This window comes from Nyctereutes procyonoides, unplaced genomic scaffold, assembly GCF_905146905.1.
Source record: "Nyctereutes procyonoides isolate TBG_1078 unplaced genomic scaffold, NYPRO_anot_genome, whole genome shotgun sequence".
NCBI lineage: Eukaryota > Metazoa > Chordata > Mammalia > Carnivora > Canidae > Nyctereutes > Nyctereutes procyonoides.
The window spans coordinates 20,802,618-20,815,128 of NW_026575041.1; the positions used below are offsets into that span (position 1 = coordinate 20,802,618).

The following is a 12,511-nucleotide window of genomic DNA, read 5'->3' on the forward strand; positions in this document are numbered from 1 at the left end:
ATTAGTGGTAATAAAACAACACCTGCCTCTAAGCCACATAACCAAAATTGTAGAAATATAGAAAATAGTAATATACCAGAACATATGAAACAATTAAAGAAGTATTTACAAAAAAAGCCTACAACCTATTAAAAAAGAATGATGAAAATAAATAGATTTGATATTCAAAAAGCTAGGACAGAAAAAAAAAAGCTAGGACAAATAAAACCCATCCAAAGGGAATTATTAGAAATCAATAAAGATACAATCATAAATAAATTTAAAGCAAAAATCCATTTGAATTAGTAAATTTAAGAACTGATCCTCTGGAACAAAATCACATTGACAAAAATCACTAACGTAACAAAAAGGAGAAAAAGACCAATATACACCATTAGAAATGAGAATGGAGGGGGAAAAAGATTGAGGGAAAATTAAAAGAATCCTGACAAAATACTTTTCAATTAGAAGTAATTTGGAAAATAATCTAAACAGATACAACAATAGACGCACAGTCTCAACACACTAATAATATCAAAGAATAATGTGAGAAAATTAGGAAAAAAATCCCTGAAAAAGACCACAACCAGAAAGTTTCACAGGTATTCTATCAAATTTTCAAAGAACAGATAATTCCACTGCTATTTCCATAATACCAGAGCATAAAGAAAGCTTCCAGTTTCTTTTTACAAAGCCAGCATAATATAGCTCTGAAAAACTGACAAAGGCCTACATGCACAAAAAGATTACAGGATCTTATGAATACTAAAGTAAACAAAGAGAATCCAGGAACATATGGAAAAACCAGGATACCTATTACCAGGAGGCTCACAAAGTGGTAACAAGGATGAGGCAATAATAGAATATGCTTTAATATAATTCACCAAATTAATAGAATGAAGGAGGAAAAATCCCACACGCTTATCTCTACAGATGTCAAAAAGGCACTTAACTCATCATCTATTCTGGATTTGAACAAACCCCAAAACCCTTCTTTTACATGACAAATACCCTAAAATATGCAACTGCCCCACCATGCACAGAGTGTGTGCACACCTTCCTGTGAGGGCTGTAACAGAGAGATCTATGAGCTAGGCACTAAAAATAAAACAAAACAAAAATTTCTGAGCAAAGAACATGACCAGGTGTTTCATGTAAATATAAATGGTTTGTAAGCATAAAAATTGCTAAGTCACCAGTAACAAAAGTAGTAATGATAAAAATAGCAAGAAACAGCTTCCTCACCCCTCAGATTTATAAAGATCAAAAGATGTAGTGATACACCACGAGGACACGGATGTGGGCAAATAAGCACTCCCAGATCCTTGGAAGGTAAACTGGTGTAGTATCTCTGGGGTGATAAGGCAGGATCTAGCAAAAATTTAAAATGCACAGGCCCTTTTATGATTAGTTCTTGGAATGAATTACCCACTTTCATTTTCAAATTTTATATTTCTCTTTGTTTAAATACTTTATCTTCATTTTATCATTTCAAACGTTACATTCAAATACTTTAACTCCACTTTTCTGTGCAACAGACCCTGTAGTTTATTGATATACCCGAAGTCATTACTTCTAAGAATTAGCAGTGGAATTCTAATTTACCTCATGAGTGTAGTTCCAGAGCCATTGTCCAGAGCCACTGGTAGGACATTGTTTCCATTTGCTTTTTTGTGAGATTTGAACATATACCATCCGGGTATTACACCATTTTTAAAAAAATTGTGACAAAATGTACATACCATAAAATTGAGCATTTTAACCATTTTTAAGTGTATAGTTCAGGTGCGTTAGGCACATTCACACTGTTGTGCAACATTGTCAACATTCAACTTCAGACCTTTTTCATCATTTTGAACTGACACACCATACCTGTTAAAAAATAACTCCCTGTTCCCTAATCTTCCCCTTCCCCTTGTTATCACTATTCTTTGTCTGTACGATTTGACTACTCTAGGGATCTCGTTTAAGTGGAATCATATAATATTCATCCTTTCACAAGTCTTACTTCACTTAGCGTAACGTTTTCAAGGTCTGTCCACTGCAGCATGAGTGAAACTTCATTCCGTTTAAGGCTAAGTAAAAGTCCATCACACACATACACATTTTGTTTACTCATACAGCTTTTGATGGACATTTGGACTATTACTACCTTTTGGCTGTTGTGAATAATGCTATAAGCATGGGTGTACTAATATCTGAGTTCTTGCTTTCAATTCTGTGGGCTAAATACCTAGCAATGCAATTGCTCGGTCACATAATTCTATGTTTAATTTTTTAAGGAATCCTCATACTATTTTTCTCAGATGCTTCTGTATTCCCACCAGCAATGCACAAGGGTTACAATTTCTCCATATTCTTGGCAACACTATTTTCTAGCTTTTTTGTAATAGTCATCTTAGTAAGTGTGAAGTGGCTTTGTGATTTTGATTTGCATTTTGCTAATGATGAGTGATATTGAGCATCTTTTCATGAGTTTATTGGTTACCTGTTTATTCTCTTTGGAGAAATGTCTGTTCAAGTCCTTCATCCACTTTTTAAATTGTTTTTTTTTTGTTGTTGTTGTTGTTGCTGTGGTTGAATTTTAGGAGTTCTTTACAATATATATTTTGGATATTAATCATTTACCAAATACATGATTTGCAAATATCTTCTCCCATTCTGTGGGGTGCCTTTTCACTTTGTTGATAGTGCTTAGTACTGCAGTTAGAAAGAGGCTATCAACCCTGCCTCAAATTCAGGTAGAACACAGGAAATCAGAGGCTGGGTAAACTCTGGACTATGAGTCAGACTAAGAATAGGTGTTACATTTTTAAAGGATTATTAAAAAAAAAAAAACACACAACAACTACACACACACACACACACACAGAGGAAAGGGTGACAAAAACCATATACAGCTGCAAAACCTAAAATATTTACTGTTTGATCTCTTATTTATACGTGAACTTATAATTAAAGAAAATACTTAGAGCTTTTCAATGTGAACAAGAGGTTTTAAAGCCTCTTGGAAGGACTAATGCTTGAGTCTGTTTAAATAACTTAAACATGGTACTGGGATTCTTGTCCTGAGCGAAATGATTCTACATGCCTGGGAGTTAAAGCTTGCGAAAGTCTCAAATTCCATTACAAGTCCTAAATAGTATGCTAAAGATAAAGATCATTTATAACATCAAATGGCAAGCTGGCAAATTACCCAGGAAACCCCAATTAACCTGCTGAAGTCTTAAAATATAGCTGAAAAATCTAAACCCAAAAGTGCTTTCTTCTAAAAAACTCCCAAATGCAATTTGTCATGTCTTCTACTACCTTCCTTGTAGAAAATACTCACTCTTATTCTTTAAAAGATTAATGAAAAACTTAGCTTAAGGGTTCCAAACACAAAGGGCATGTAAAGACCTATTTCTGTAATTTGTTAAACTGAAATGGTTAGTCAAGTTTAAATGACCCAAGAACCAGAAGTGATTTCTTTCTTCTAGCATTCGATCTTACTATTTAGCAACACTGTTCTACTTTAAGGTGCTCTGTAAGGTGAATACAAATATAAATAGATAAGGGATCCCTAATCTAGAGCCTCCTCCTCTTAGCTTCCAAAAACCATCTTGTAAATGGTATAGCAGTTGCATCCGTGCTTCTTAGGAACAGTGATTTTTGATGTTCTGCACACCAAAAACTTTCAGAAATCTCCCACTTTTAGCCATTCATTGGCCATGCATTGTATTAATGTTATTATAATATACAGTTCTGATAGGATAGGATATGACAGAAAGTCTAGACTTGAAGGCAGAAATAGGTTCAAATTCCACCCCACCACGTAACCTTTACTGTGGTCTCAGTATGATTTGTAAAATGGAAACTAAAATAGTGTACGTGATCCAGGACACCTGGGTGGGTCAACAGCTTAAGCATCTATCTGCCTTTGGCTCAGGTCTTGATCCCAGAATCCTGGGATCTTCTCCCTCTCCTTCTGTTGTTCCCCTTGCTTGTGCTCTCTTGCTCTGTCAAATAAATAAAATCTTTAAAAAATAATAATAAAATGAAATAATGTAAATGACACACACCTAGAAAAAATTCAATGAATAAAAATTTAATGAATAACATTTGCCCTTTACGGCAAAATTCCCTGTATTACAAGATGGAGACAGTGTTAAGTTGTACAAAGGGAAGAAATCCATGAAGCTCACAAAATTAGACACTGAGATTATCCTCTTGGATTCTCTCTAAAGAAAGGTTATTAACTGAGTTACTAGACTGCTCCTATTTCTACATATTCTAATGAACTGGGGCATAATTTTTTTTGGGGGGGGTAACTTTCCCACAGTAAGCACAGGGCATCAAATTTTTGTAATAAGACAGAAGAGAAAAATAACACCCAAAATACCACTTTCCTATTCCTTCACATTCCACACAAGGGCATTATTGGATCAGCCTAAAATCTGAAGCAGCCAGTATGATATGACAGATGATGAAGTAAATCAGATATAAATTTGGAAATTTTATTTTAAAAAGAAAGAAAAAAAGTCTATCTCATGGCATTTAGAGATGGTACCAAAGAATTATTCAATAGCCGAGTTTTCCTCTGTCAGTATCTGAAACTGCTTCACCTGAAAGGCTGTGGGAATACCTAGTGGTCACCAGTAGATCAACCACTAAATAGGGATTCCTTTAGAAGAGAGTTCAGATAAAAAAGTAATAAAGTGGGAGTCCCCATCTCCGTAGGCAGGTTTTTCCTTGTTAGTGTCCCAGGTATTGACTTTGACCTAAGGAGTGTGCTTATAAAAAGGCAAAAAATATTTAGAGGGTGGGGATTGGCAGGGGTAAGGGTGGCTCATTAGAATAATTCTTTTTTGTTTGTAGTAGAGAAAACAGTGGAAGTTAGAAAAGTTAATTTGAGGGATGTGTCAAGTGCTTCAGCTCTTTCCAATTCACCACCTGTCAGGGGCAATTCTGAAATACTTAGGAAAATGACAGTGGACTAGCAGAACTGTTGTATTAATTCAGTGAGAGTGACCCTTTAGGTCATGCTAAGGTTTAATATTTTCTTTCTACATATGTCTACCTCATCTACTAACGTGAGACTTTCTGGTGGACATGAACGAACCATGTATTCCATCTGTATTGCTAATGCAAAGTAGAATGGCAAGGCTGTAACAGATATGAAGGAAAGCAATCAAGACAAAATCCCAACAGTAAATTAGTTGTAAGATAATCTTTAAATACTAGATAGCAATCAGAAAACACCACAGACTATCAGAAAATAGAAAAATATATTTCAACGGTGCATTCACTGAGTACCAGATAGAGGCCAGAAGTTTCAGTAAATGGGTGCTAACCAGAAGTTCCTAAACTGCAGAGACTGAGAAAGACAACACTGATAGTGTCAGGCCCATTGCAACATTTTAGAAAGCCAAGTGGACACTATATATTTATCTACAATAATACTGCTAGCAAAATACTAAGTTTCTTCCTTTAGGCCCAAAATAATATCAGCTCAGTAGGGCAAGATTTTATCTTACTCTAATAAGATGCTCTGATCGCAATTATGTATAATTTTGATCACTAAGAGCTCTTGTTGTATATGCTCCCCTCCATCACACAACTAAATACGTCTTAGATGAAGCAAAATGAAAAAAGGGGGATGTCGGCAAGCAGAATACTGGTAGGCTGAACTGGTGTAAATCAAAGGCAGCTATCCTAAGCCAATTCTTGCTCAGTCATATCCACCAACTGTCCGTGGACTGACTATTCTAAACAAACCTACTAGTCATTCTAGTTTAACAAACTAACACACAAGCACAGGAATTTATATCAGAAATTACCTCTCGAACTTCATCATCTTCTTCATTAGTGTTTTTTTGTCTGCTTTCTCTGAAACGGCGTACCTGTATTAAAACAGTAAATCGCAAATGTTGCTTATTTCTATCCTGGAAATGTAAAACAACAGCCTACAACTGATTAAGAAATGCTTTCCATTACAACATAAAACTTGTGAATTTTTTGTTTCAAATTTTTATTTAAATTCTAGTTAGTTAACATAATGTAATACTGGTTTCGTGAGTAGAATTTAGTGATTCATTACTTACACATAATACTTAGTGTTCATCACAACAAATGCCCTCCTTAATACCTATCACCCACCCACCTCCCCCATCAACTCTCAATTTGTTCTCTATCATTAAGAGTCTCTTATGGTTTGCTTCCCTTTTTCTTCCCATATGTTCATCTGTTTTGTTTCTTAAATTCCAAACGAGTGAAATCCTATGGATTTGTCTTTCTCTGATTTACTTCACTGAGCATTATTATACACTCTCTAGCTCCATCCATGTTGTTACAAATGGCAAGATCTCATTCTTTTTGATGGCTAAGTAATATTCCATCATATACATATATTTATACCATCTATTCATCAGTTGATGGACATTTAGACTCTCTCCGTAGTCTGGCCATTGTTGATAATGTTGCTATAAACATTGGGGTGCATGTGTCCATTTGGATCTGTATTTTGTATCCTAGTAGTGCAAAACTGCTGGGTTGTAGGGTAGATCTATTTTTAACTTTCTGACAAAACTTAAAGAGTGGCTGCACCAAAAACATGGAAATTTAAGTACAGTTTGTCTTACAAAAGACTGATGCAAGAAGTTCTATTTTCCTAGTGATTTACATTATAATTTCAAAATTGTACTCTAATATATATATATATATATATATAGGCCCTAAGCAAAACTGTTGCCAAAATGTTCCACTGTCACTGAAAAATGGACTTTCTGCAGTCTAGTAGACTGCAAAAGAAAAAACTCTGTAATCTATGCGTGTTATACTTCAGTAAAATAGTTAAAAGCAAAAATCTCTTCTTTCAGAGGCTTGAAGTATTTATTACATGGCTCAAATCATTCTTATATACCTGGCTGTAAGATATCCAGGAGGCTCTCTAAAATAGTTTCCGGGGGCACCTAGGTGGCTCAGTAGGTTAAGTGTCCAACTCTTAATTTTGGCTCAGGTTGTGATCTCAGAGTCATGAGATGGAGCCCACATAGGGCTCTGCACTCAGCAGGTAGTCTGCTGGAGATTCCCTCCCTCTGCCCCTTCCCCACTCATGTGTTACACTCTCTATAATAAATAAATCTTCAAAAAAAAAAAGTATCTGAAGTGGGTGGGCCTCTGGAAATCATTTCAAGGCAATTACTAAATGTTTACTGTTTGCTGATAGTAATTCTGGAACCAAAAGGGATACCAGAGATTCTTTTTTTTTTTTTAATTCATGCCCAACAGGCTCTTATAGCATAGTTATATAATCAGGGAAAAATTCTATTTGTTTAATAATTTACTTAGCACCTATTTGCTGAGCACCCATTATGTGCCAAGGACCACTGCAGGAACTGAAAATACGACAATGAACAAAATAGTTAGAAATTCTGCCCCAAGAAGTGGAAGATTGTGTGCCCACATTTGGAGCCAATAAACAAAAACAAAATAAGAAGTTATATTGTGTTTTAGCTGTTAATTTACAGCTAGACTTAGAAAACTCTGTCATCTCGGGCAGCCCAGGTGGCTCAGCGGTTTAGCACTGCCTTCAGCCCAGGGCATGATCCTGGAGTCCTGGGATAAAGTCCCGCATTGGGCTCCCTGCATGGAGCCTGCTTCTCCCTCTGCCTGTGTCTCTGCCTCTCTCTCTGTGTGTCTCTCATGAATAAATAAAATCTTAAAAAGAAAAACTGTCATCTCTAGGGAGCCATTTATTTACTGATGTTTATCTACTGACAGTTTTCAACCTGCATAACCAGATAGAAGCATGGCTTGATTATGAGACCAGAGGGGCATAAAAGATGCCCTGGGAACTTCTGCACATATCTTAGTGTTCAATCCAGGGGCCACTGAGTGCAAATGAGAACACGGGAAGCTTATGCTTGGCTTCTCACAGGTCTCTAATGCCTGCCGATACTCTTTTCTTGATGCGTAATATCCTTTGCCTTAAGATGAAAATCTTAAATGAGTATGCTCAGTGGAGTCATGAATTCTTCAAATATCTGAACCTGTGAAAGTTTTGGAAAAGATAATAAGTATGCAGAAAAAAAGGAAGGTGAGGAATGCTGAGGAGAGATCACATCTGAATGGAATGATCATGCAAGGCCTCAGTGAGAAGGTAACTTATGAGCAAAGGTAATGAATCTTGTAAGTAACTAGGGAAGAACATTCTAATCAAAGGAAAAGATGTGTGTAAAGGGGTGGGGCAGGGGTGCCTAGGTGGCTCAGCTGGTTAAGTGTCTGACAACTTGACTTTCTGCTCAGGTCATGATCTTAGGATCATGAGACTGAGCCCTACGTTGGGGGTCCGTGCTCAGCTCAGACACTGCTTGAGATTCTTTCCTTCTCCCTCTACCCTTCCCTCTGCTGTCTCTCTAAATTTAATCTTTTAAAAAAGGCACTGGGGCAGAAATATGCATGTTACCTTTGAAAAACAGCAAGGAGGTTGCTGTGGCTCAAGCAGATATGAAATAAGAAAGTAACAGAAAGCCAGATTGAATAGGGTCTTGTAAAAAGTTGTAAGGACTTTTTTTCAAGGCAAGAGTGACTTGAACTGTTAGTATCATTGACAGCTGAAATGAGGACAGAATGGGGGATGGTGGAGGAAGGACAAGAGTAGAAAAGGGAGACAAGTTTGGAGGCCATGAGAATAATCTAAGTGAGAAATAGCAATGCAATGGTAGTGATAAAGACTGGACAAATAGTCACATTCTGAAGTAATGCCAAGACAGGATAGAGGGGACACAAAGAGTCAACACATAGAGCAAAAGTTGAGAATCAGCAATTCAGACTGGGAATGTTAGTGGTGTGAGATGTTTGCATTACATATCCCTGCAGAGGGACGCCTGGATGGCTCAGCAGTTGAGTGGCTGCCTTTGGCCTGGGGTGTGATCCCAGAGACCCAGGATCGGGTCCCACATCGGGTTCCCTGCATGGAGCCTGCTTCTCCCTCTGCCTGTGTCTCTGCCTCTCTCTGCGTCTCTCATGAATAAATAGTCTTAAAAAAAAAAGATTAACAAACAAACAAACAAACATCCCCAGAGAAATGTCTAGTGGGCCGCCGGCTGCAGAAATCTTGAGTTGGGAGGAGCGGTCTGGGCTAGACTTTTGAAAATCACCACCAAATAGATGGAATTTAAATCTAGGCAACTGGATGAGATTACAAAAGGGAGGATGTAGCTGAAGATGGGCTCCAAGGACTGAGTTGTGGGTTCTCCCAATTTAAGAGGCGGGAGACATGAGGAAAACCAACAAGAGAAACTGAGAGTATGTACTGTGAGACAGGAAGAAAAGGAGAAGAGTATGGGGTCCTAAAACCAAAGAGAATAAGGTTTCAAGAAGAGTTCAAGGGGGAGCCTCTGGGTGGCTCAGTCAGTTTAGTGTCTGCCTTCAGCTCAGGTCATGATCTCAGGGTCCTGTGATCGAGTCTTGAGGGGGGTGTCCTATTGGGACGGGAGGGTTGCTTCTCCCTCTGCCCCTCCCCGTGCACGCATGTGTTTTTCTCTCTCTCAAGTAAATACATAAAATCTTAAAAAAAAAATTAGAGTTGAAGGGAGATGTCAGATGAACTGAAATAGATTCAGCAATGGAGGTTACTGCTGACTTCGATGTAGGCAGTTTCCTGAAATGACAGGTCAAAACACCTGCATGATGGGTGTAAGGGAAAGGGGAGGGAGAAAAATCAGGGCAGCAAATACAGAAAACTCTGAGGCAATTCTGCAATAGAAGAGAAACAAAGAAGCTGAGTAGTAGCTAAAGGGAAATGGGAGTGAAGAGAGGTTCTTTTTGGTTGTTTAAGCTGAAAGAAATGACAGTATTGTTATGATTTGGGAGAAGGGATACAAGTTATTTTTATTTTTTAGATTCATTCATTCATTCATTCATTCATGAGAGACACACACAGAGAGACAGAGATGCAGGCAGAGGGAGAAGCTGGCTCCATGCAGGGAACCCAATGTGGGGACTCAATCCCGGGTCTCCAGGATCGTGCCTCGGACCGAAGGTGGCACTAAACCGCTGAGCCACCGGGGCTGCCCTACAAATTATTTTTTAAAAACAGATTAGGATGGAACTGGAGGGTATTATGCTGAGTGAAGTAAGTCAATCAGAGAAGGACAAACAGTGTATGTTCTCATTCATTTGGGGAATATGAATAATAGTGAAAGGGAATATAAAGGAAGGGAGAAGAAATGTGTGGGAAATATCAGAAAGGAAGACAGAACATAAAGACTTCTAACTCTGGAAATAAACTAGGGGTGGTGGAGGGGGAGGAGGGCGGGGGGTGGGGGTGAATGGGTGACGGGCACTGAGGGCGACACTTGACGGGATGAGCACTGGGTGTTATTCTGTATGTTGGCAAATTGAACACCAATAAAAATTAATTTATTAAAAAAAAACAGATTAGCATGTACCAGGGCTCTGGGTAGGATATACCATACCAAAAGTGCTAGGTCATTCACAGAAATGAGCCAGAGTAAAAATACTGAGGAGGTACCATGTGTCGCCAGTGTTCTAGGACTTTACATGTATTAATTCTTTTGATCCTCAAAACAATCTTAAAGGAGATTCTATTATACCCATGTTACATTGAGGAAACAGGTGGAGAGAGGTTAAAAAACTCACTGATGCTTACATAGGTAGCAAGTGTTCTGATTTTGAACATAGGTGGTTTGATCAAGTCCATGCTCTGAGCTACATGCCCCCCATTCCTCATGCACCCTCTCAGGAGTGGTGATAGCTCTCCAGGTGGAGATGCTCAAGTTATTTGCTTCTGTGTTGTTTTCTTTTTCTTTTTTTTTAAGACTATTTTTAGGTTCACAAAAAAATTGAGAGGGAGATACTGAGATTTCCCATATACCCTCCAGCCCCATATATTTATTGACTCCCCTCTTATCAACTTCTCCCCACCAGAATTGGTACATTGGTTCTAACTGATGAACCTATATTGCCACATCATAACCACCTAGAGTCCAAAGTTTGTTGTTTCTCTTAAGATTTTTAAGTAATCTCTACACCCAACAAGGGGAAGGGGCTCAAACTTACAACCTCAAGATCAAGAGTTAGCATGCTCCACCAATTGAGCCAGCCAGGCGCCCTGACCCCCAAGTCCATAGCTTTTATTATGGTTCATTCCCAGTGTTCTATATTCTAGGAGTCTGGAAAAAGATAGAAGGACATGTATCCACCTAAATTACAGCATCATACAGAGCATTCACTGCCCCAAAAATCCTCTGTGCACCTATTCATCCTTTCCCTCACTCAACACTTGCAACCTTCGATCACCTTACTGTCTCTATAGTTTTTTTTTTTTCCAGAGTATTGTGTAGTTGAAATCATACAGTTGATAGCCTTTTCAAATTGGTTTTTTTCACTTAGTAATTCCCATTTAAGTTTCCACCATATCTCTTCACGGATTGACAGTTCCTTTCTTCTTAGTCTAAATAATATTCCCTTGTCTGGATGTTTCACAATTTATTTACCCATTGACCTACTGAAGGACATCTTGGTTGCCTTCAAGTTTTGGCAATGAATAAAGGTGTTAGATACATTTGTGTGCAGACTTTTATGTGAACATAAGCTTTCAACATCTCTGGGTAGGATACCAAGGAGCACAACTGCTGGATCATATGGTAAGAGTATAGGAGGTTGTTTAGAAAACAGCCAAACTGTCTTGCAAAATGACTGTACCATTTTGCATTTTCACCAGCAATGAGTAAGTGTTCCTGCTGTCCACATCCTCACCAGAATTTGGTGTTATCGGCGTTCTAGATTTTGGCCATTCTCATAGGTGCATAGTGGTATATATTTCATTGTTAATCTGCATTTCCTTGATGACATATGATATAGAGCATGTTTTCATATGCTTACTTGCCATTTGTACATCTTTGGCAAGATGTCTGTTAAGGTCTTTGGTCTGTTTTTATGTCAGGTTAATGGTTTCTTATTGCTATGTTTTGGGGTTTTTCTAAAGATTTTATTTGTTTGATTATCTATCAATGTGGAGAGAGACAGAGAGGAGGAGGAGAGGGAGAGGGACAAGCAGACTCCGTGCTGAGCATGAGCCTGACTTGGGGCTCAAGCCAAAACCAAGAAACACTTAACTTACTAAGCCACCCAAGTGCCCCTCTTATTGCTAAGTTTTAAGAGTTCCTTGTATTTTTTTGATGATAGCCCTTTACCAGATGTGTCTCCTACAGGTATTTTCTCCTCTAAGTCTGTGGCACGTTTTCTCGTTCTTCTGACATTGTCATTCACTGAGCAGTTTCTCATTTTGATAAAAGTCCAGCTTATCGGGATCCCTGGGTGGCGCAGTGGTTTAGTGCCTGTCTTTGGCCCAGGGCGCGATCCTGGAGACCCAGGATCGAATCCCACGTCGGGCTCCCGGTGCATGGAGCCTGCTTCTCCCTCTGCCTGTGTCTCTGCCTCTCTCTCTCTCTCATTCTGTGTGACTATCATAAATAAATAAAAATTAAAAAAAAATTAAAAAAAAAAAAAGTCCAGCTTATCTATT

At 38.2% G+C, this 12,511-nt stretch overlaps 1 protein-coding gene across 2 annotated transcripts in view; it reads right to left on the reverse strand.

Moving 5' to 3' along the window:
• MRE11 (MRE11 homolog, double strand break repair nuclease) overlaps positions 1-12,511 on the reverse strand; it is a 68,736-nt gene that overhangs the window by 23,758 nt on the left and 32,467 nt on the right. For both annotated transcript variants that reach the window (XM_055320720.1, XM_055320719.1), the window contains exon 14: positions 5,799-5,861. In XM_055320720.1, coding sequence (XP_055176695.1) covers positions 5,799-5,861 — 63 coding nt within the window. The remainder of the gene's footprint in view (positions 1-5,798; positions 5,862-12,511) is intronic.